The 23,366-nt window shown below is 34.6% G+C and overlaps 1 protein-coding gene across 1 annotated transcript in view; it reads left to right on the forward strand.

Annotated features, from left to right (window-relative positions):
- The first annotated feature begins 280 nt into the window (after positions 1–280).
- The window catches only part of LOC149786997 (uncharacterized), a 61,445-nt gene continuing 38,359 nt past the window's right edge, over positions 281–23,366 (forward strand). The window contains exons 1-3 of the mRNA XM_089976014.1: positions 281–326; positions 3,129–3,314; positions 17,751–17,813. Coding sequence (XP_089832140.1) covers positions 281–326; positions 3,129–3,314; positions 17,751–17,813 — 295 coding nt within the window. The remainder of the gene's footprint in view (positions 327–3,128; positions 3,315–17,750; positions 17,814–23,366) is intronic.

Below are 23,366 nucleotides of genomic sequence, written 5' to 3' on the forward strand. Positions count from 1 at the left end.
TCATCTAGTGCTTTGAACAGTCCCAATGGCACTTGTTCCTAATTCTCATAGGTCTAGGAACAGTCTGGGAGATGAATATTAACTGTCCATAAACAAAGTATAACCCTGTCCCAAAAGGTTGCACATCATGTCAATAGCCAGGTCATATGTTTTACCATTTTCACTTACAGGTGTATTACTTTTACCAACATACAATATAAAATTGGAGCATTAGTAGAGTTACGGATCATATAGGACTTAATCCCATACTGTATGGGTTTATCAGGATTATAATCCCAGAATGACAGTTTCCCTCTCCATGGGATCATCCCCTCATCCAAAGACAGGTATATATTTGGTACAAAAACACAACGAAATCTACTGATTATGTTATTAAAGATACAGCCAAGTTTTCTGGCTGGATTGTAACTAGAGACACCTGAAATAAACATTATACAGTATTCTACAAAATAATAATATTAAATGCAACATTCTTTTATTTAAAAATATGATTTTTTAAAAATATATATTCGTTCACATTTTATTTCATGTCATTCTTCTTGGGACAATGTTATAACATAATTTATATTTCAACCAAATCAACATACTTATGTATTATACTAGTTATCTAATAATTAATTTTTTATTATATAATATGATTCAGACATAACATGCTTTCAGAAGTGTTAAACATTTAATTTTGTTTATATTACCTGTGGCGACATATTTTGCATTGCTGCAAAGATGAAAGAAGCTCATAAGGATGAGAAATCTATCCCTTGACATCACATAACAGAAGAAATAATGCTGTTGACGTCACTGGATCTATGCTCCAATAGTCCTACATATACAGAGCACATGACAAATAAATTTTGATATATTACAATCAATTATCATAAACATTACATACTTTTGTTAAATGATAAAAGAAGTTGTGAAAATGGAGAAATATAATTATTGTTTTTGTTGGTATTACAAAAATTGGGGACCCGAGTGGCCGAATAGTCTAAAGCGCTCTCCGTTACGGATCACTGCCATCTCCCCTCTGTCTGCGTGGGTTCGAATCTTGGATTTGGTTAATGTGGGTATGTGAGAAAGCTTCCAGTAGCTTTTCATGGGTCGGTGATTCTTCCCGGGATTTTCTCGAGTTCTTCCTCCATCATTAATACTGGCTGCCATGCATAGTCTATCGTGTGCTGATAAATGGCATTAATAACAACAACAACAACAACAACAATTACATAAAAAAATAAGTTTGTTTTTATACATAAAAGATATGCATATAGATTAAGGTACCTTAAACCATATATATATGGCTTTTTCACTACCAGGGTTAAGATTTAACTCAATACAATATGATTCATCTTAATTATCATAGCAGTATGGACCCTGAAATAATTCAAATGAAGAAAATGATTAATGAACTAAAATGGTGGTATTGTCTCTCTTGAAAGATGAAATGCATTTTATGAATCTTTCTTTGAAGAAGAGAATGTATATATATATATATATATATATATATATATATATATATATATATATATATATATATGTGTGTGTGTGTGTGTGCGTGTGTGTGTCTTAGTGCTTTTCTTACATTTTTTTTTTGTATGTATACCATTCTGAGTATTGCAGTACCTTTATGAGATTTATATAAAATCTGTCATTTATTTCATATTGTACTGTATTCTAAAAATAACAAATAATGTGTAGAATAAAAAAATAAAATTGGGTTCCTTACAATATCACACTTTGATACCATACATCTATAGTCTTAATTTTATGGAACTTTAAGATATATATTTGATAATCTTTGTATAAAACACTGTATGTTAATATTCGTTCTCTGAATTCATGTTGTATCAGTTTATAGTGGATTATTTAATGCTTTTGTTATATGCTAACACTGAAAACAATTAATATAGTTAATTTGTTTTACCAATATATACTCAATATATACTTGTCTGAGTATGCTAATGCCTTCAAGAAATAAAATTGTGTAGAATATTTGTTTCTACTAAATAAGCCCTGTATACAATGGAACACAGATTTCAATTCCAGATCATCACCAATGCCTTATTACTCACTGTGCACTGTCACCGAAATACACACGGATAGCCACACCCTGAGCTCATAATCTCATGAATAAACAATTACCTTTAAATCCGTATCAAAACATGCATAAATATAACTCTTCTGTCACCACCAAAATGCCAACGGAAACAATGTTCTAAATCTAGATTATAACTTCATTCGTGGGTACTAAATTGGAAGTACTAATTGCGACCCGATTCCTGACAGGGTTAGACAATTTCACCTCAATGAACAAAACTGCCATCCATAATCAAATCAGTGTCTCTTAAACCTGCCGCAAAGTTTAAAGGAATTTCATCCATGAGTAGGACAGTTACAGGCTTTTAGCTGACACCACTGTAACACAAGTACAAGCTGATTGCAAATGATCGAATGAAAAAATGTACGAAACGTAGAGTTTAATTGTGATTTTGCTAATCAGGATAAACACGTCCAAAAATCTTTAGTTAGTTTTGAATCCGAACACCAATCTGGAAAGAACAAGATATTAAACTTGACTGTTCAACCTTTCTAGAAAATGTAATGTTAAAAACTGACATATATTTGTATTTAAAAATTTAAATTTAACTTCAATTTTAATGACAATTTAAAACTGAAGTTGACAAATTTTAGTATATGGCAAAGTTTTCTCCTTTTCTTTATTGTGAACATCAATGGTTGTCATTATCAGGTGTGGAGCAATTAAACCATAATTTGTCATCAAAGGTAGCACTTGAAATCTAGTAGCATCTAAATACTCTAGCTAGGGGTACTAACCAAGTACATGACACCATTTACACACATTAAGTGGAGGAGTCCTCAAATGCTAGGCTTCCAATAGTATTGAAGATTTGGTGTAGTTCTCTGAAACCAATCTAGCATGCCTTTTCCTAGTTATATAAGTCACAGAGAGAGGATGCTTCTTGTATTTACATGCAGTTATTGTAACTGAAACCATGAAGTTGTATAAGAAGAGGAAGACAACGTTTTTAATCCTGGATATATACCAAATAACAAAGGAGTCACGTATCTGACTGACAATATTATATCAAGTTCCAGTGCTACATCTGTTCCAGTGACCAGAATAACGGATGCAGACAAGATCTCTCTCATAGCAGTGACAAAGCCGACCAACTGTGGTCTCCAGCCAATTCAGGCACCAGACTGTAATGCAACACCTGGGTCTGCAATATTTCTACGACCATCATCCAAAGCAAAACTGGACATGAAAGAGACTGAATTGGATGAGTACGATGGGATACGTATGATCTGTATGAAGAGAAAACATGTTGAAACGTGGAATCATATCATTCTTCGCCATGGTATTCAAGTCAACATATATGGCAGACCAGAGTTCCAAATTGCTAATGAAAGAAAATGGGGACTTGCTTGGAAGTATATTATGATGTGTAAAAACTGCATATGTAAGTCACCAGAGTATACGTTGTATGAGGAGAAATAAACACGAGCGAAATCCTGCTGCTGTAAATATAATGTTTAAAGTTGGACAACAAAATACACCAATGAGCAACACTAGGGCTAGATACTTGTCATGGTGTTGCAGCCACTGACATTCCGCCAGCTAGCAGAACATATATGCAAAGGGCCTTCAACACTGTAGGCAAAACAACTGTGGAGCTCAATAAAATAGATATGACAGACAAGCTGAAAGTAGTAAGACAGGTTAATATCATGCTTGGTGTTCAGCATCCGGAGCAAATATATGTTGCTTTTGACGCAAGATACAATGTCATTAGCTTTGGACAGGAAAATAAAACTGGTCAAATTGCATCGCAAGCTGTTGGAATTACCTGTGAAACTGTTACAGAGAAACAATACATTGTGGGGACTACAATAGGAAACGAACTGTGTTGGACTGGAGTATAGCTGAAGGGGAAAGTTATTGATGTGCAATGTCCAGGAGGCCTCTTTGACTGCACTGCAAATCTGTCACCAGTTGTACCACATTCAAAGTATGAAACGACAAGAGAAATGGGCAAAACGTTTTTGCTGCAAACAAAATTTGATTAGACATGCAACAACATATGGAGATGAACAGACTGATTCTGGCTTCCAAGATAGTTATAACATTCTGCATCTAATGTGGGGAAAAAGAAGGACTGTCGTATCACCTCCATTTGGGGCGTTAGTTCAAACGGTATAATTCTGCAATATTAAGTGAAAACATGTTTCCATGAATAAGAACACGACAATGAAAAAGGTTCAAACAGAAAATTGTCAGCCAAGACATTGAAGCAGTCAGCTGTTTGATCTTCAAGCAAATGATGAAGGAAAATAGTGGTGATGTTACAAAAATGCAACGTTAACATCCCGAAGTACTGGATTCCATTCTGTGCTGTTATTCAGAAGACTTCTCGAAATGCCGGCATTATCCAAAGGTCTGTCGGGGAGGAAATATTATCAGCTGGTGGATGCGATCAGCATACCTGGGCCATCATCAAGTGACTCATCTCAAAATGACAGTGAATGATAAGAATATCCTGCTAAAAGTTCTGAAAATGAAACTCTCCTGCAATAGTGTAGAAAGACCTCGACTGAACACAAACACACAGAAATGTGAGGCTGTGATTCGACTAATCAATGTTTCATTACCTACAAATGTGAACTATTCCAGAAACTTCGAGGCATGAGTGAACTCAGCAATACACAGACTTAATACCAGCCTGGGATCATCCCTAAAAGCAAAAGTGACAGACTTGGGAGGTAAACTTTCAACAAGTACTATCAGATCACTGAATACGATGCATAAAGACTGCACTTATCATCAGTTGTATCAAAAGTGTCTACAAAGCAGACAACGTATTCTAGCAAGACGAGAAAATATGATCAAGGCCCATCTGAGGTACAGGACAAATATGATAAAGGCCCATCTGAGGTACAGGACTCGGCAAGGCAATATAAAGTCTGACTATTGCAACGGACTGCTAGACTCCAAGGGCGGTCAATCCTATGCACAGGTTTAGTATGAGTCAATAAACACTGCATATAGAAAAGATTATATTAATTCCATGTGCAAAATGACAGTATTCAAAGACACCATGAATAACACATGGTACAGAAGGGAAAACTGTAGTAAGGAAATTCGTAGGTAACACAACGTATGTTATGTGCAGTTGTGTTACTTAATACCATCTGACAAGACATATGGAGAGGTCGAAACAGTTTTCTCTGAATATGAAGACACAAATAACGAAATTAAATAGCAAAATAAAAAAGCTTAAAAGTTCCAAAATATAATAAACATGACAGGACTTGCTAGCTTAAGGAAAGAAAGAAGGAAGGAATGAAGGACAGTATTTAATACAGAACTGCCATGCCAGCATGGTCTACTTAAATAAAGACCACACTCTTTCGTTTCTCCTTCTTACTCAACACATCCATCCATCCATCTACCCATTCGTCCTTTCTTCTTCCATGCCAGACATATTTCGATATAGATGTGGTGGGTGTATATGATATATCACGACGCCTGTATTAATCCATGGTACAATTTCAACTTCATCATGCACTTTGGAAAGTAACCATGGCCAATGCAATGCCCATAACTTTTGCAGCACTGCCTATTATTGTTAACGGAATGAGGTTCTAGAATCAGGTGATCCACATTTGCACACAAACTATTGTGGCATAAATGAGATGCGTTGAGCTCCTTTAGAATAGTCAGACTTCTCAACTTCACCATTAATGTCAGTCTGTAGACATGCTTTTTCTTCCATGTGTTTGTCTCAGGATCTATATGCGACATTAGGTCATACAATCTATTGGATGTTACATTTACTGTCCATATTATACAAACACTATTATGTGCTAGCACATAATTTAGAGATTTTCGCTGACAAGCTTTGAAAAATAAAATCCCCCATCGCAACTTGTATATGGTGTAGGAACACATCGCTGCTAATAATGAGTGCCGTCTCCAACATATACGATTTCTGTGAATTTATGAGCAAAAAATTCTAATTAAATATCTAATTGGTACAATGAGTATACACAAGTCGTGAAATTTGAAGTTTAATCAATAGCGCCCTGACATGACACAGAACACAATTAGTTTTACTGTATGTTCTCTACATTTGTTTTTCAGTATTGACCGTTCCTGTGTGTGACGATCAATTCAAATCGTATGTTAATCTAAAATACCTTCAAAGATGACTATACGGTGAAGTTCTTGTCAAAGGTTCACCTGCATCTTTTGAGAGGCTGGACTGTAAACAGAGCAGCATGCAAAGGAACACAAATCTCACTTCCGGATCATCACCAAGGCCTTATTACGCACTATGACTCTTGCCGAACTACACACAGACAACAACACCCTCAGCTCATATTCTCATGAATATTCTGATTCTAAATGGAATCAGGTCACAATTAGTACTTCCAGTTCAGCACCCACGAATGTAGTCCTAATCTATTTCTCGAACAATTTTCCTCACTCATTTTGGTGGTGATACAAGAGTTAGATTTAGGCATTCTTTGTATGGATTTAAATGTAATTGTTCATTCTTTAGAACATACGCGTAAATTATGGTTGTCTATGCGTATTTCGGCGACAGTGCATAGTGGATAATAAAACCTCTTGGTGATGATCCAGAAGTGAAATATGTGCTCCATTGCACGTTGCTTTGTTTATAGTCCAGCTTCTCAAAGAAATGCCGGTGAAGCTATGACAAAAAGTTTACTGTGAAGTCATAGTTGAAGGTATTTTAGATTAACATATGATTTGCAGTGTTGTATTGATCGGTACCGAGTGGAAAGTTGTTAAACAAATGTAGATAATAAATAATAAATATAATTTTGAAAGTTGAAGATGCACAAGCGTATACCTGGAGATAAACAATTTAAATGTGAGCTTTGCCGTTGAAAGAGAAAAAGTAAAACATGAATTTTGGGATATTAAGAAATGACAATTATCTGACAATATCTAAGTATTTAAAGGTCGTCGTGATATTGCTTCTAATTGCTACATATAAGTTTATAGAGCATAAGCGTATATTGCAACCAAAAATGCGACATGAACTAACGCATCGTCACGATACCTGTTGTACCAAATGCATGATGCTTTGTTCACACGTTACAGATTTGGTGAAAATTTATAATGATTGACATAAACATTACCGTCTACGCATGTGCACTTTGCTGTTTTAGAGACCACAGAGGACCAGTCAACAAGCATGAAGATCATTTCCTATAGACTAAATTCAGGTAGAGTTTTCAATTTTCGCGGCTTACATCATTACGAAAATGTAAAAAAAAATTGTCTGATAGAATGAATACATTTTAAATAACATAATGTTCAATGGCACTCCAGATCTCATATCGATATTACGATAGAGCTAAATAAATATATTCGTAATGTTACAGCCGTAATCCAAAATAAACCAAATTTTGTTTTATGTATACTAACACTGACACTATACATTTAACTGAATAAAACCGTTATGGTTAATATAAAACCCCATTTCGTAAAAATTGGTCATATACTGCAAACTTTTTTTCCCAACTCAAAAGAGGACAAATATAAACGTTTAGATTGCATTGGTACCAACTGCCACTATCGTTATTACTTTTCAATATCTTCATTCTCAGCAGTAAATACATAAATAAATAAAAGATTTATAAAGCTCGTTTTCGTTGTTTGCAAGAGTATTTAACTTAGTAATTAGGGAACTTAATATTATTTATGATAATGAGTGGATTCTTATGTAATCCTGTCAATTAACCATCAACAGTACATGTTTAATGATTATTGGGTAGATTACATCACATTGATATATTAGTCTCTGCGTTTTGTAATATCTGATAATGTTAACAAGCACAAATTTAATATATCTATCTATCTATCTATCAATCTATGACTTCCGAAAAGGCAACAGTTCTCAACTATGCGTATGACGCACAGGCGCCCCAAGCGTATGATATATATATATATATATATATATATATATATATATATATATATACACACAATTACACCACATTAGTATGGATACCTCACTCATTAGTATGGATAACTGACTCATTTCTAAGTAATTTCAAAATTTTGTCAGATTTGGTGTAATTTATGACGTATTATCTTGTAATGTTTAATTCACATTTATTTTGGCTAAGTAAACAATATGCCTTCCACTCATATGTTTATATTTTCAAGTGCACAATGCTGAAATGAAGGAAAGATAATATAAATTGAAATTAACGAAATTTAGTAAAATGGACATAATATTTTACCATGAAATTAACATTATACGGAATACATCTTTCTGATAACAGGGTAGTCCGTTAGGTGGTGAATAATGTAGAGAAGGTATCACAAAATAGAGGGCATATTTTGATAAGCATGATATGGGTTTCAAACACACTTCTTGTCAAGTAAAATAGTACACTGTTACGTTTAAAAAAGGAGACATCTGACGATCATGAGCAGGTCAGTCCATCGCAGTGGTAATGTCGAGACTACAAGTTATATGGGTCCTTGAGATCAATGAGATTGTGCTGTAGAAGTACTGACTATGCAATGTGAATGTCAAAAAAAATCTAAAATTCCACTTATTTTCTCCATGTTCTCTGTTTTCCCTCACATTACCGAATGTAGGACATAAATGACCCGTTTAGTTTTGGAAGGAGTCATGAAGTGTCACATTTTATGCAGCAATCCGTATGTCAAATACACAAATAAAGATATTATTTCATTATCTTTGTTTCTTTCATCTAAGGTTTCTGATAGATAGATAGATAGATAGATAGATAGATAGATAGATAGATAGAGAGACTGACAGACAGACAGACAGACAGAGAGACAGAGGGAAAGAGAGACAGAGGTTGCTCACACTACGTGTGTTGAAGATGTGTTGAGAAAATGCTGCTATTCAAGACTTATGTTTGAACTACCATACGCGTGAGGAGCAGGAAGGAATTCCCACGTTGCTAGATTTTCGCAAATGTTTGTGCAAATAAGAGGGCTTAATCGGTTTTAATGACTTAGTCAACATATTCGTTTGTTCACATATTAGTTGGCAACATTATTTGTCTTAACTCGTCACTTAACGCCTTTATCTAATGTACACAGTTGGTCAGGATATAAACAAGACAACAGTGTCAAAATGAACCTTAGCATTAAATTACGGCATAACTAACTCTTTAAATCGAGGATAGATGCCTGCATTTGACGGTACGTTTAATCAACACACGTATGATTGCCAGTATTTATCTTTATAAAGTATTCCTCGATATGAATTATATTGTGTTGAAACATGCATAATATTTCATCATTGTATCAATATCATAATTATATTAAAACATCGTCCAATATATATGCAAGCCATCGTCTTATTACGATTTATTCTTCACTCTTACGTTGCATATTTTAATCAAGATCCATACATATTTAAGATAAATTTTACCTATATGATTTTATTTATATATTTTGACTGTGCTTTATCTCTCTCTCTCTCTCTCTCTCTCTCTCTCTCTCTCTATATATATATATATATATATATATATATATATATATATATATATATATTTGTGGGTGGGTGTGCGTGTGTGTGTTTGTGTGTGTGTGTGTGTGTGTGTGTGTGTATTATTCATCCTATGCAATAAAATTTATATTAATAAAGATAAAATTGCCCTTTACATTCCTATGAAATACAATTTGCTAATTTTAATAGTTGACAAAGTGTTCATTCTAAGTCTAAGAACTAAAACACACCTAAATTTAAGCTAGCTTTTCTTGTAGGAAATATTGAAGGCATATTCTTACTGAGAATATAGTTAACCAAATTAATAACACAGAAAGTATTATTATAATGGCAAAATAAATATTAAAAGTATTTAATATTTATAAATATTTATATACCATAGTCACTAAAGTCCCTATCCGATATATTGCTGAAAGAGAGATAGCAATTAAGGTTTAATATGCATGGTACGTTTCCATAAAAATCTGGCTATGAAATACATTCTGCTGAACTCCATTTTTGAACAAATGATATTCTATACATCAGCCGCCAGTATAATAGGTGGAGCCATAACTCGGAACAAAAATGTAAGAACCGTCGACACCCAGGATGCTACTTACAAACTTTCTCACGTAACGACATTGGTTAAGCACAAGGCTCGAACCCTGACTGACAGAGGTGAGATTGCATTGATCGGTAAAGGCGAGAGATTTAGAGAACTCGCCAAAATGTTGACCAATTTGCAATATGTATTCTTTATTACAGAATAAAAATTTGAATAAAAAGGAACTTCTATCTTCAAGTAAATCTTATATGACATAACATTTGAGCATTAAAGCAGTCAACTAGGATATATATATATATATATATATATATATATATATATAATGATTGATGCCGTGCCAACAGCTATAATCCAAAGTATGGGTCTTTATGCGTGAACATCGGTAGCACTACATATGATACATGACAATGTATGCAATATCAATCTGGTACCGGACATATCCAACGTCGACAATCTGCAAGAGCACGAGGGACACACACATTTGCAGCTACTCACTGGTCTTTAAATTTTTGTTGACGACGTATAATTGTTTGTGTACCTTTGCCGCAAAGGTATTGTAGATATCGAAGGCAATGTGCTCTATACAACCGGTCTGCCAAATCAATTGTCTATATCCTTTAATGACCACCTATACGTTTGCATTGTGTGAATAAAGTTGGTCTTGGAAGCAGCGGAATAATAGTACGATCGACAATTTGGCAGATATAATCCGATGGAAACAAACTTTTTGTGACATAGTTCCTTGAACAGATTGGTGAGGGGTATGCCTCGAAATATAGTTGATGCATATTTGTGGCCGAAGTACTCACCATCATAGATATCGACACTCTTGTAGTAATTTGTGTTTGTTGGCGCTTATACGTTCTGCATTTTATATTCGCAGTACGTCTGTAATATGGTCCACGGAGCCCACACGTTGTATTGCTGATTCGAAGATTTCAATAAGCCTGCATACATGTCCCAGTTCCTACTCTTTTGCTACTTCTACCTTCTTCCAAAATGTTTTCCCTCATTAGTTCTGGTGGAGCAAGCACAAACCATCATCTCTAGTAGGAAATGCCAGGTTGTTTGCGAGTTGATAATGTAGAAGATCGACGATGTATTAGGTTTTCTTCGTACAAACGTAGAACGGTTTCTAGACCTTTTGTGGCCCTAACTGTGTGTGTATACCACTCATAGTTCAAACCATAAACATATAGAAAAACTTTCGCAGCAGCAGTGCTATCCTTGTTGCGTCGCAATCCTCTTAGCCGTCCTTGCTTGATTGTTTGGACGATGTATTGTTTCTTTTTTGTCCACGGTGCTTCATATATCATTTCTAGAGCTCGTTTGGAATATATTTAGTTGTGATGACAAACAGGGTTTGTTCCAAGTCCTCTATCTCCTTTCTTTGTAATCGCGACTGAGCAAGTGCTTCTAATGTCTCGGGTTGCTATAATTACAACGTTCTTGCATCTGCAGTCTCCAACAACCCCTTATGTCTATTTTGTGTCAGAGAAGCAAAATCTTTCCATCAGTTGCGAATTCTTCTAGCAGCCAGACTGATACTTCTATACCGATAGCATGGCTCTTTCGATCACACCAAGTCGAAAATAAATGCGAAGAATATGGAAGTAGTCTAGAGCACCGTGCCTTTTCACTGGAGGATTTTAAACGGCCAGTATTGTTCATGCTTCTTGGTCTTTTGTATAGCGTCGTAGGAGTTTTAGCAATATATCATCGTCGTGCCCTGGAGGTATATTTGCTCGGTCAGTAGGACAGGAACTAAACAAAGCTCCGACAATGCTTATATCATGGCCTGTTCCAATTTGCTTTCGACTTCGATATCCGCTTCTGCAAGACCCATGCTTGTCTCCGAAAAACGGATGATCTTTTTATGTTCATTCGAGGCTATGTAGATTATGCAGTTGTGCTGATTGGCTAGCGCCATACAACAATCCAACGCGTTGGTGAGATTTTCCCACTGTCGCGATGGTAGGTGTACAACAAACTGTTTTTGTTAGGATATCAATTGCAATACCTCTTCTACAACAATTAATGAAGTTCTTGAATTGAGTCTGAGAGCGTATCGACACGCATACAGCGATACCCCTTGTACATGCTGGTGCAGAAATGCTTTTCGTAGGTGCACGTTTGGACAGTTGGCATATTCTGCTAGGTTGTCTCCAAATAATTCGCGAGTGTCTCGTAGATATGGAGAGATGTATTCTCCAACACCGTTTGTATTGTCCAGAATTGTACTTATTGCACTGTACACATGTGTCGTCGATTTTGCTTAATAAACACTTGACCAAGTATGTATTGTTCAAGACACTATCGATCGAGAACACCAGAAAAATCGGGTGTGTAGTCAATGAAGTAAAGTCCATATCCATGGGCGAGTAGTCGTCGTTCAAAATCTATCAAACACGTCTGCAGTTGTTCCATAGGGATTTCAGACACATCGCCTTTTGCTAAAAATACAGCAACTATTTGAGTACCAGAAATGGAGTTATTCTGAGATTCCATAAAGATCGAGCTCATTAGCCTGTATTTGTATTATATATGCTGTATTGTCCATTGTACTATAACTGCGCGTATGTTGTTCGTTCTTACTGTAACTGTGCTGCTACCAAGACTTGTATGCAGAATGCAAACGTTTGGTTGGATATTGTTGTTTGTTGTAATAGATTTTTCAACACTCCAGGATATCGGCAAAAACTGTTCTGGTACATCCACCAAACCATATTGTACAAATGCGCAGCCTTTGGTGTATACAATATATTGTGCTGCTAAGGTATCCAGACACGTCCACATCGTCGAAAAATGTAGAAGGACCCGCGAACGTGTACAAGTTTGTTTGACACTCTGGCCCTTGTATGCGTTTTCTTTTAGAATATATAGTGGTGCAGATGTTAGCACACGAAGACCCCTATTTTGGAAAACAGCTTATATATTTGGGGGATGAAAGTATTTGTATTTTATTACATTTGTGGTTTGTTCTATGAACTCGCATTGTATAGCTACTCTGTTTTCCCTTTTTGATATGCAGGTTACAGTATTTTTCAAGTTGTTTGCTTGTTGTTTTGTGGAACGAGGTTTGGATTTTAGGTGCTTGCTTCAATGTTTTTGAGTTGCGGTTTTGGATTCGAATTTTGGTTTTGGTGTTTGTGTTTGGATTTTAATATCGAAATTCTAGTTGCACCTCCGTGACAAAATGGTAGTCCAATGTCATGGCGGTTTCCGCAAAAATGCGCTCTAATAAATAAATATGTGTGCCACGTGTACATTACAAAATCGATTCTGCAGAATGAAATCTAACTTTCACTTATTAAAGAAAAATTTTCTCTGCAAGTTTGACTCGAATCAGCGGTGTTGTGTCTGATGGTATGGCATATTAGCTGTCATGGCTACCCTTCTGTGATCAGAGTGTAAATGAAGATACACGTATTCAACGTTAAGAAAAAGTTTGGAAAATACGTAATTGGCCCCTCCCATAATCAATTAATATCGCACAATACGTAGTTACTAAACATAAATATTAATTTTAGGTCAACCGGATATTTCATATTTTTTCACTATAAATATTTCAGTTATTTTTCAATACCAATAGCTGTTTTAACTCTGTGCAGATTAAGTCAAAATAACTTATCTTTCTCCGAATGTAATGCATGTAGGGTCGACCGGTTGGATAAAATGTGTGTCTGAATAGCATAATCACGCAGCGAGCTTATATAGCCTCGGAAGTATCGACCCAATACTGGCTACCGGCACCAAGATTTATAATGATACTGTACGCAGCCCCATAAACATGGATTATTAATGCTGGTTGCACATTGTATGCTTTATTTTGGCTAAGTCATGGATAATATAGGCTATGGCGATTAGTCTGATCCCAAAGGGGCAAAATGGGGCAAGACAACTAATCTGACAGTAATATTCATCTCTGTTTACACTTCTAATGTTTTGAATTGGTAATGCTTAATATTTGTAGCCTGTTTGGCCTTATACTAGTTTGATTCTGAACAAGGGAGGGTCCAAGGAACAATTCATGTATTTTCTATACAATTTTAACTTGAGTAATCTTGAAATAAGCAGTAGCAAGTAAACAAGACAATCAAATCAAAAGTGTTCTTGCAATTTTGCTGCCTGAGTAAAGAACACGCGGTTTTTAATCAAAGATTAAAAATCATCATGAATAACATTTGATCCATGTATTGTGAAAAAGCATCATATTTATAGCCAAGTTTTCATGATTGCAACAATAACTCCTTGTTGTGTAGACATGCTAGCCTTAATGACATTAATCAGACCTAGACCATTTCACCAGATTCCACAACTAATTGAACTTTTCCACTACCCAGTAGGCTGATTCTGGCTGGAGTTTGTAATGCATACATAGAAAGTGTAAACGAATTTCTTTCTTTAACCTTTTCTTTAAAACATTCTTTCACAAAGCGGTAGATTTAAAAAATAAACCATTTGTGCGGTACATGGTGTTTGAATATTGTGTGGTAGGGCTGATTAAGTCACATGTTATTTAAAACCGAGTGAGTGCTAATTGTGGGCAACTCCAGCAATCTATTTTCCATCGCTAGGTCATAGGTCTCACTTTGTACACAAACTTTGTCCTTTGATAGAAGCAAGACACGTAGACGATCTTTATCAGGTGCACACAAGGGAATAAATGTTAGTAACGTGTGGTTCTTCAGCAATTTAAACACAAATGTTCACATTTCATCAGCGCGATCAAAATGTTCAGCTGCAAATAGTTATATATTTTCAACAAGCCCAAAGGGAACATCGTTTAGAATATAGGAGGTGCCCGATCTGAAATTAGAGGGTCCCAGTCATCAGGCTATTGAATTCGTTAGCACTGGGTATGTTGTCCATCCATATGCCTGTTTATATTTTAGTCTCAATATAAAAGCTGAAGATGTCTACTGTCTACTGGTGTTCATCGGTAGGAAATAATAACTTTAGGTAAAGAATGAACCCTGTCAATTTGAGGGTTAGACGTTCTGGAGTCAGGGTCTCTATGACACAAACAAGAAAATGTTTTCCGTACAGTAACAACTCGAGTTTTCAAAATCTGCAATTAAGAATTGCCGTAAATGGCTTGCATTTTGGACAGGTGATAACCTTCTATGATTGTGGCATTAGCTGATGAAAGGTCAGCGTCATTTGCGATTGAAATAAAACAATTTCACTCTTTAATTTACGTTTTTATCACAGGCTTGCATTTCGCATAATTAATAATCCTGTTGATTTTGGGGCATCGAATGAAAAAAATATGAATGGTTTCAATGAAAAATCCTGTTACATTTTGGCGAAATGGTTAAATACAAAGGTCACAGTAACTGGAGTGGACATTATTTTGTAAATTTGTTAGCTCGCAATGTAAGTACAAGAATTTCAGCTCGGAGGAGTTCCGGTACCAATCCTAAAGTTTTCTAAATATCCTTTTTTATTCACATAACCTGATGAACATGCTACATATATTTAACATGTAATTCATGACGTATCTTTATGAAAACTTGTATATGCAGGGATATAGTATAGAAGTTGATGCCATTCACGATACGTCTCCAACCTTTCCAAATTATCGAACCTATTATAAGTTGCACTCAGTCCGTATTTTTGAAACACCAATTTAGTCAAAGTTTATTTCCATATGATTGGCATTGTACATAACTTTATCTTATTTCGGTTCGGCAAAGACGTATTGCAAACCACCAAAGGAATCTCTGTGCTGCAATTTCAGCACTATCAAGGAACATATCACATTGCTTTTACGATGTCGTGATACCTAAAATGCCCAAGAAACAATTTTACTTAATATATTTAATATTAGGATCAATATATGAATATTGTAATCCTTAATTGGTTATAAGTGTATATTGATGCCATTTTAACTTTTTCTCTAAAGATCATGAAATGCATTAGAGAACGTTTCAAGTGAATAATAATGAATTTGACAAATTTCAGTTGACATACTGTTTTAACATTATTGTTTTGTAGTTTAACTTGATTCGTATTCTATTTTGTTTGTTTGTTTTATATAATTTAAATGTTAGTGTCCTTTGTTTCATCCATAGCATTGATGCTTTTATTTCTTGTACACACTGTCTCATTGCATAGTCTCATGGAGGTAATGTTAGGATGAGTAATTTTTTAAAACTTTCTCCTCTTATTTCAGGTTAGTCACATGTTTCGTTAGGAGAAACATGATGTTAAAACCACTTACACTTTATCACTCCGTGGAATGGGACAGTTATGTGCATATTACATCTTGCCATAACGTAATGGATTTATCAGCAATACCTGCATGCGATAATACTCTTTGTTTGTCCCTGAAGAATAACGTATGAAAGGAGCCTCTGCTTAGTATCAAAACGTGTTCTGTAAGCTTGAAATGAAACGTGCATCCCACTGGACATGAAAAGACGCTACTTAACTAGCATGAAGTTTGATAGAAAATCTAAAGTCCTTGAAACCAGTTTTGTCACTTGTACTATTTCTTCTGTATTTTAGATGAACTTAGAACTTGAACTGAATTAGTTCACCAATTTCAAACAAATTATTTCACTTTCCTTTTTATTTTGGCAAGAACTTCACACAAAAAGATTTGTTTATTACAGAAAACTCTGCTGAGAAATTTGCCAGACATCCCTCTCCATTGCCAATTTAAAAAAAAATGCCGTGTATGTGGTCAAGCTCTTATAAATTGGAATCATGTGGATAAATCATAAAATAAATATCTGTGATTTCTTTGTACGACATGTATAATGAATTAGGTAAACAAAATGTGCTATCCTTGCAACATTGTGAATATACAGGATATGCAATAAAAGTATCCGATTTTGAGACATTAAACGTTTAGCACGAACGTTACGTCCCTCATAGTGTGCAAAATAATTTTGGAATTTAATATTTATCTTGTTCTACGAATTTCTGCGTAAATTTCAAATGTGTTTCATTAAATCTTGTCAGTAATTTGAATGCTAACAGAAGATAGATGTAACTATTTAGTGTATGGCGATGTCATTAATTGGAATATGTTTGTTTAAACTATGACACAATTTTTACCAATACGTCTGATATTTGTAATTTTTATGACAAAACATCATGCAAAGTCTTGATTAAAATGAAGATATTTTAAAAGAATTCTTTGAATGTCCAGTTGACTGTAATATCACAAAAAAGTCGCTGATATGACATTTATCTTGAAAATATTGTTATTGCAACTGCTCCTGACTGGATTGTCATGATTGCAGAGTGTTTGTAAAGCAGTATATTGTGATGCTTAGTTGGCTATAAATGAATTGAAAATAGCAATGTTTCGAACCGTGATGTCCTAAGAGTAATATCTTCAAACGATAAGGCGAATGAATGGCATATATGAATTTACTGATGTAAATATATTAGTCAGATAGAAACTAGGTTCTTTCTGTTTTATTGTTCTTGAACATTCCTTACAAATTTGACTAAGGGATTGGAATTTGTTTTTCTTGTCAGCTTGCACACATGGATTTATATCTCAGCTAAGGAAACTAATGCAGTAGCGTCTAATAATTATTATATAATTGACATTAGATTTACCCTGCTCGTGTCTAAACGTCGTTGTCTATGATACTGCGTCATAAGTGCAACTGTATTTTCATGTTTGCTTTCTTATTCAGAAACCATTTCGTCGGAGTCGAAAGCTGTACAGGAGGAAAGTCAGACTGGCAATGTGGCTGAAAGTGAGTTCATATATACAAGGGAAAAAGTTCTACTAGTTAAATATTCTGAACGTTGGTATTTCTTTTCTTTGCTGTCATGACAGAAACACCTCACAATAAATGGAGGTACATAAGTTTGACCAGGATTATTCTAGTATAGGTAGATAACGAAGTGCTGAACAATGCCTGGACATTTGTCCGAACATTCCCTTAGACTGATGTTGCTACTCCTACTGGATACTAATTCCAAGATCTAGATAGTTCTAAATTTAAAGGGCTCCCATTGGGCATCAAATATTCCCACCGCCGGTTGGAACATTTTATCATCATTACCCCTTCATCAAAGATGATCACATCAACAAGAAGTTTTCACTAAATTAGTTCTTATGATTACGTGTTGGTTCTACATTAAAATAGTTATGATCTGGTATTCAGTTTTGGCCAATCTGACATCCATCTTAAAACTCTTGTTATTATTACTCCTCCTGATTATCATAGTAGTATGACTCTTTCAATTAGAGACCTATCGTGATGTCCAGATTATTCTAAATGAAAATGGTATCCAACAGAGCATACCACAACGGCAAGGCCATTCATACAATTGTGTCATTGTGGTTTTTGTTTAAAAACACCGGTTGCATTTATAACAAAAAGATCTCAAAAATACAGACATCTTGCAAAAGTGACTTTTTCAGAATTGATTCCTATACGATCTTTATTAAAACAAAAGAGGGAAAATATTTACTTTCTTGAACTATGTATCGTGTTGCAGTATTAAAATGAATCTGATAAAACCTAAATGTTGCCATATTGAAAATCTGTATATAGCTAATACGCCTGAATTTACAATTGTATGGATAAGGGCTTTACACTTAAGACACTCTCGTAATTGTTTGTAGTTGGTTTTATTTGGTTCTAATAGCGTTCATCTGCCCTTTAACACTCCACCATAACTGTTTCAGAACTACTGTTATCGCTAATCCTCTTCCATCAATGGTGTTGTTGAAAATGAGTTGATTATCAAAACTTTTTTTTTCTTAAAATACTTCTTGTAATATTCAGTGAATGAAAATAATTATGATACTTGCCCATACAAAATTAATTCGGTCCAGATTTTGTATTTAATTACATTCTTGCAAGCTTGATGGTCTTATTTTAAAATTAGCGGACATGACTTGTGATTTTAACTGTACTGATTTTGAACCATGATAACCAAGGTTCAACATTTGCAATTGTGAATAGACTATTTTGGTTTTATTGCCTTTTAACATTTACATAATCTTTACCGGTGTACGTTCCAATTAATTTCCATACTTGCACGTTTCTCTACTTCAGTGCACTGTTTACTAGGTTACTCTAAATTCTGTTTCTTTTATTACTGGTGAACTTCGCATCAAATGTGTCTTTGACAGGGATGGGATGAAGTCAGATTGTATACTAAGGGATGATACACACCGCAGAGATTGTCATTTCGACGAATGCATGATATGCAAAACAGTAGTATCAAGTGTCTATATTTGACTTTTAATACCTGCTTCATCGTAGTTTCATCAACTTTGCCCTTTCCTTGATAGTTGATATTCTCCCGGATGCAGATATAGAGAGTTACTAGTGAGGATATTTTTATATTCATCACAACATTATTTGATATATTCTTTTTAAATATCCCATGTTTAGAATTTTAAAGATGCTTTCTTCAATAAAATAACTTTGAATATTCGCCGAAATATGCTCTTCTGCGACAAATGGGATCTCGTTATCGATCAGATACTGTGCGTGTATCCACATCGTATTTCTTTAATCTTTTAAGAACTGGTTACAAATGCGACTAAGAATAGAGAAGTATCAGAAAATCCAGAAAATGGTAAGTATTGGACATTTGTTTTTAATCAATTTGAATATAAAAAAATGACTCAAAGACAGTCACCTCATGTGAGAGTTCTGTGATGAATTGAATCAAAAGGACTTGTTTTGGTTAACTATTTTTACCCATCAATCGGATCTTCGCCAGTCATTTCAGACCAGTAATAAATATTAAATGACTTACTAACCGAATGAAAGGGGATGTAAATCAAAATGTTTTCATCAGAAATAGCTTTAGCTTTGGAGCTATACGTGTCACACATGTGCAAAGGATGACTTTTATTTTTGTTGTGAGAACACAAGTAATTATCCCAGCATCCAACAAATGAATTAATTCTGCAATCTGCCAGAATTATAAAACCTTGGTTACAGTTGAATCTGACTCTGAAACTTGCCCAATGTGACTAGAGTACGGTGAGATATAAAAAGAAAATTTTCGCAAATGCTTCACACAATATTCCTTTATTTGACCAAAGCATTCATCATGAAGTGAAAATTTACACTGCATAGACCGAACAGCCACTGTAAGTACGACTCAATCTCAGACTTTGGCAGGGAGAAAACATTGATTAGGAAACACCTGACCGCTGACCACTTAAAGGAGCTACTTGGTTACTATAACTGGCAAAAATTAAAATATAAGATGATGCAATATTTGCTTACCATTTATATGGCACTCTCGCACACACCTTTGATATGTACGTTTTCCAGGCAAATAAGAAAGGTAAATTATACTGATTTTATGTAAGCACATTAAATGTGATTGAACAATGTTTGGAGAAACAAAGAACAATAGGAATAGTTTACGTGACCTGTATGATATCATTTGCTTTCCGTTTTGAATGTCATGTTGTAATGTGCATCAGCATATATTTACATTTAAATATATACTAAATATCCATACGAGGACCAAACTAATTTCTGTGTATACTTTTACCGCTATTACAGTAGGAAAACCAATTGAAATACACTCTTAATATATCAAGAATTGTAAATATGAGACAAATATGCTCACATATGAGGTTTGATGGAAAATAATGTTTAATTATAAATAATTGTTATGAAAGTAAGACTTGATTTTAGGTCAAATGCATCTAATATTTTGTATGATAGACAGCATCAATATGCATTTGTATTTCAAATCTCATATTTTCAGGGATCAATGATTGTAATGTAACTTTCAAAATATATTAGGTTTGAATCTAAAGCTAATTTCATGTTATTGATGTTGATGCAAGATGCTACGGGATTGATATTGTATATATCACCTACCTGGAATTTATAGGCGGCTCCTTCAAGGGAATTTACTCAAAAACTAGGCCAGCAACATTATATGATTTTCATCATTAAAATATTACCTCTTAGGTAAATAGTTCATGGAATGTAATACTGATCATATCATACGGACAAACATTAACAGTTAATTGGAATTTAATTGTTTGTCTGTGCCTTTTAGAAACTATCTTGGGTATTCCTATGAAAGTCGAAGATAGAACTATTTGGTAGCACAGTTTGTTTTTGTTGTTTCGAAATAAATTGGTTTCCACTAAATGATTTGAGTTATTCACCATCTACATTCAGTATTCTTTCTGGACCGATTCTACTTGGGATAAGGAAGATCCTAACGATTTCAAAGTAAATATTAAGGCCACTGTAATGAAAAATGAAACGAATGGTTTACGCATAAGACTATTAGTTGCCTACTACAGTTTTGCTGATTTCCACTTGGGGTTGAGGTACAATTATATCAATATGGTTTGGAGAGATGAAAGTCGTTGTGACTAAAGACAAACAGCAGTTTCTCCATTATACAAAGATACTAATGTTTGTAGAATACTATAACTGATGGCAAGGAAGATTACTTTTGAATTTAAAGTGAAACGGCGACCGTTTAAGGCAGCTATAACATAAGAAATATGGTTTCGGCACAATAACATTTGTTCTAGTTTGTATACTCATGCCACACTAAGGAGACGGTTTGTACATGGTGTATGGAAGAAAGCTATTGATTGTAGTTCAAAAGGGAAAAGTTCAAGTTAATTGACTGAAACAAGAAAAAATGTTTCCGCAAAACTTCATAGACTTGGTCCATACTTTGCGGCTTACTTGCACATAGGATGAAACGCCTATGGATTTTGGGGTCAAATAAATAATGGTCACACTAAGAGAAGAAACACGTTTCAAATGCAGAAACATTTCACAAAGAATAAAGAAACACGGGGTGGGTGTATGGTTTTCGTTGTTTTCTTGTTGATAACTAAAATAATTAAAATGAGTTCTGAACATCACATCCATTTTCACTTGATAGTGCCTTTAGACAAAGAATTTGTACAGTGACAGATCTGAACAGTGCGGTATTTCTTGCAATTTATATGGAATGTTTTCGAAGATAACTGTGAAATCATTGATCCATTTGACATACATATTGCAATATACTTTTTACTATTCACAGCAGTACAGCATAAACAAATATATATAAATCAAACTGCGTTACATGTATTAATCAACTACATATTCATGTCATAAAGCAGATTGTATTTTGTTATGACGTACTTTCTCCCATTATTTTACCAATCTGATCTCAGCACAATAACTAACACTGTTCATTATTTCCACTTAACAAACGTTCTGGATGACTTGCATTTAGGGCGGGAACAAATCCGTTTCAGGGTCAAACAGCTCATTGATCAAGTTCACTATGAAATGGAGGAAGAAAAGTTGTTTTCACAGAATATGTCGAAATGCCAACCATGTAGTTGTGGAGTACTATTAAATGTTTCAGTGGGTCAAACGTCAAGAGTACAAACTGAAGATGAAAAGACGATTTGTGAAGGGCTTGCACCTAAAAACTTGCAATTAAATATTGACATCGTTTAAATAATAATGACTGTATAACTAATACAAAAAATTACTTCCATAAAGCAAATTTATGTATGTTAGTAGTTTTTGAAAATAGAAAATATGTACTTTTATACAGATAAACAGAAATTCATTGGGCATCACCCATTCATTTAAGTAAGGCTAATTTGAAAATCTGTCATGTTGATGCAAAATTTTTCTTGCCTATAATCATTCAAATAAAAGAGAAATCCTTGGATGAGATGCAGTTTTCATTCATGAAATTTTGCTCGTCCTATGATTGTTTCATAGAATGAAAAAGACAACAACTAAGGCATGAACTCAGCATAAAACGTCTACTATTGCTAGCACTATGCAGCTACAACTAAACAACCAAATGTAAGAAAGTGTGAACGTTTCTTGGTTTCTAATGTATCAACCCATCCGTACCCAATGGAAGACTTGGATCCGGTGATTTTCATCCAAAGGTATAAAATCGTACTTTTAATATTGAGCCATTCCATTACTTTGATGTCTTGGGATTTTCTGTTCCTTTACGGGGACATCTCTGTTTCTGAAGCATCGTCCTCACGTTCTGAAGCTGCCTTTGCTTATCAAGGTCCACGTGAAGCTAGCTAGGCAGTGGTTTATGAAGCCTCCATGTATAATGAGCACTGTGGACTTTAATAATTTGGAACCTAAAATCTGGCATGCACATGCTGAGCTGGAAGTGGAAATATACTGAATATGTACTTTAGCAGACTTTATCATTCACAGATTGATCACATGGCTGACTTTGAAAAATCAATATCAACATGAAAGTAGTTGCACTGGTCACTGGTATCACCAGGTATGGTACAAAATATAATGGCG

Source organism: Sinohyriopsis cumingii, chromosome 12 (genome assembly GCF_028554795.1).
Source record: "Sinohyriopsis cumingii isolate HCF-2022 chromosome 12, ASM2855479v2, whole genome shotgun sequence".
Lineage (NCBI taxonomy): Eukaryota > Metazoa > Mollusca > Bivalvia > Unionida > Unionidae > Sinohyriopsis > Sinohyriopsis cumingii.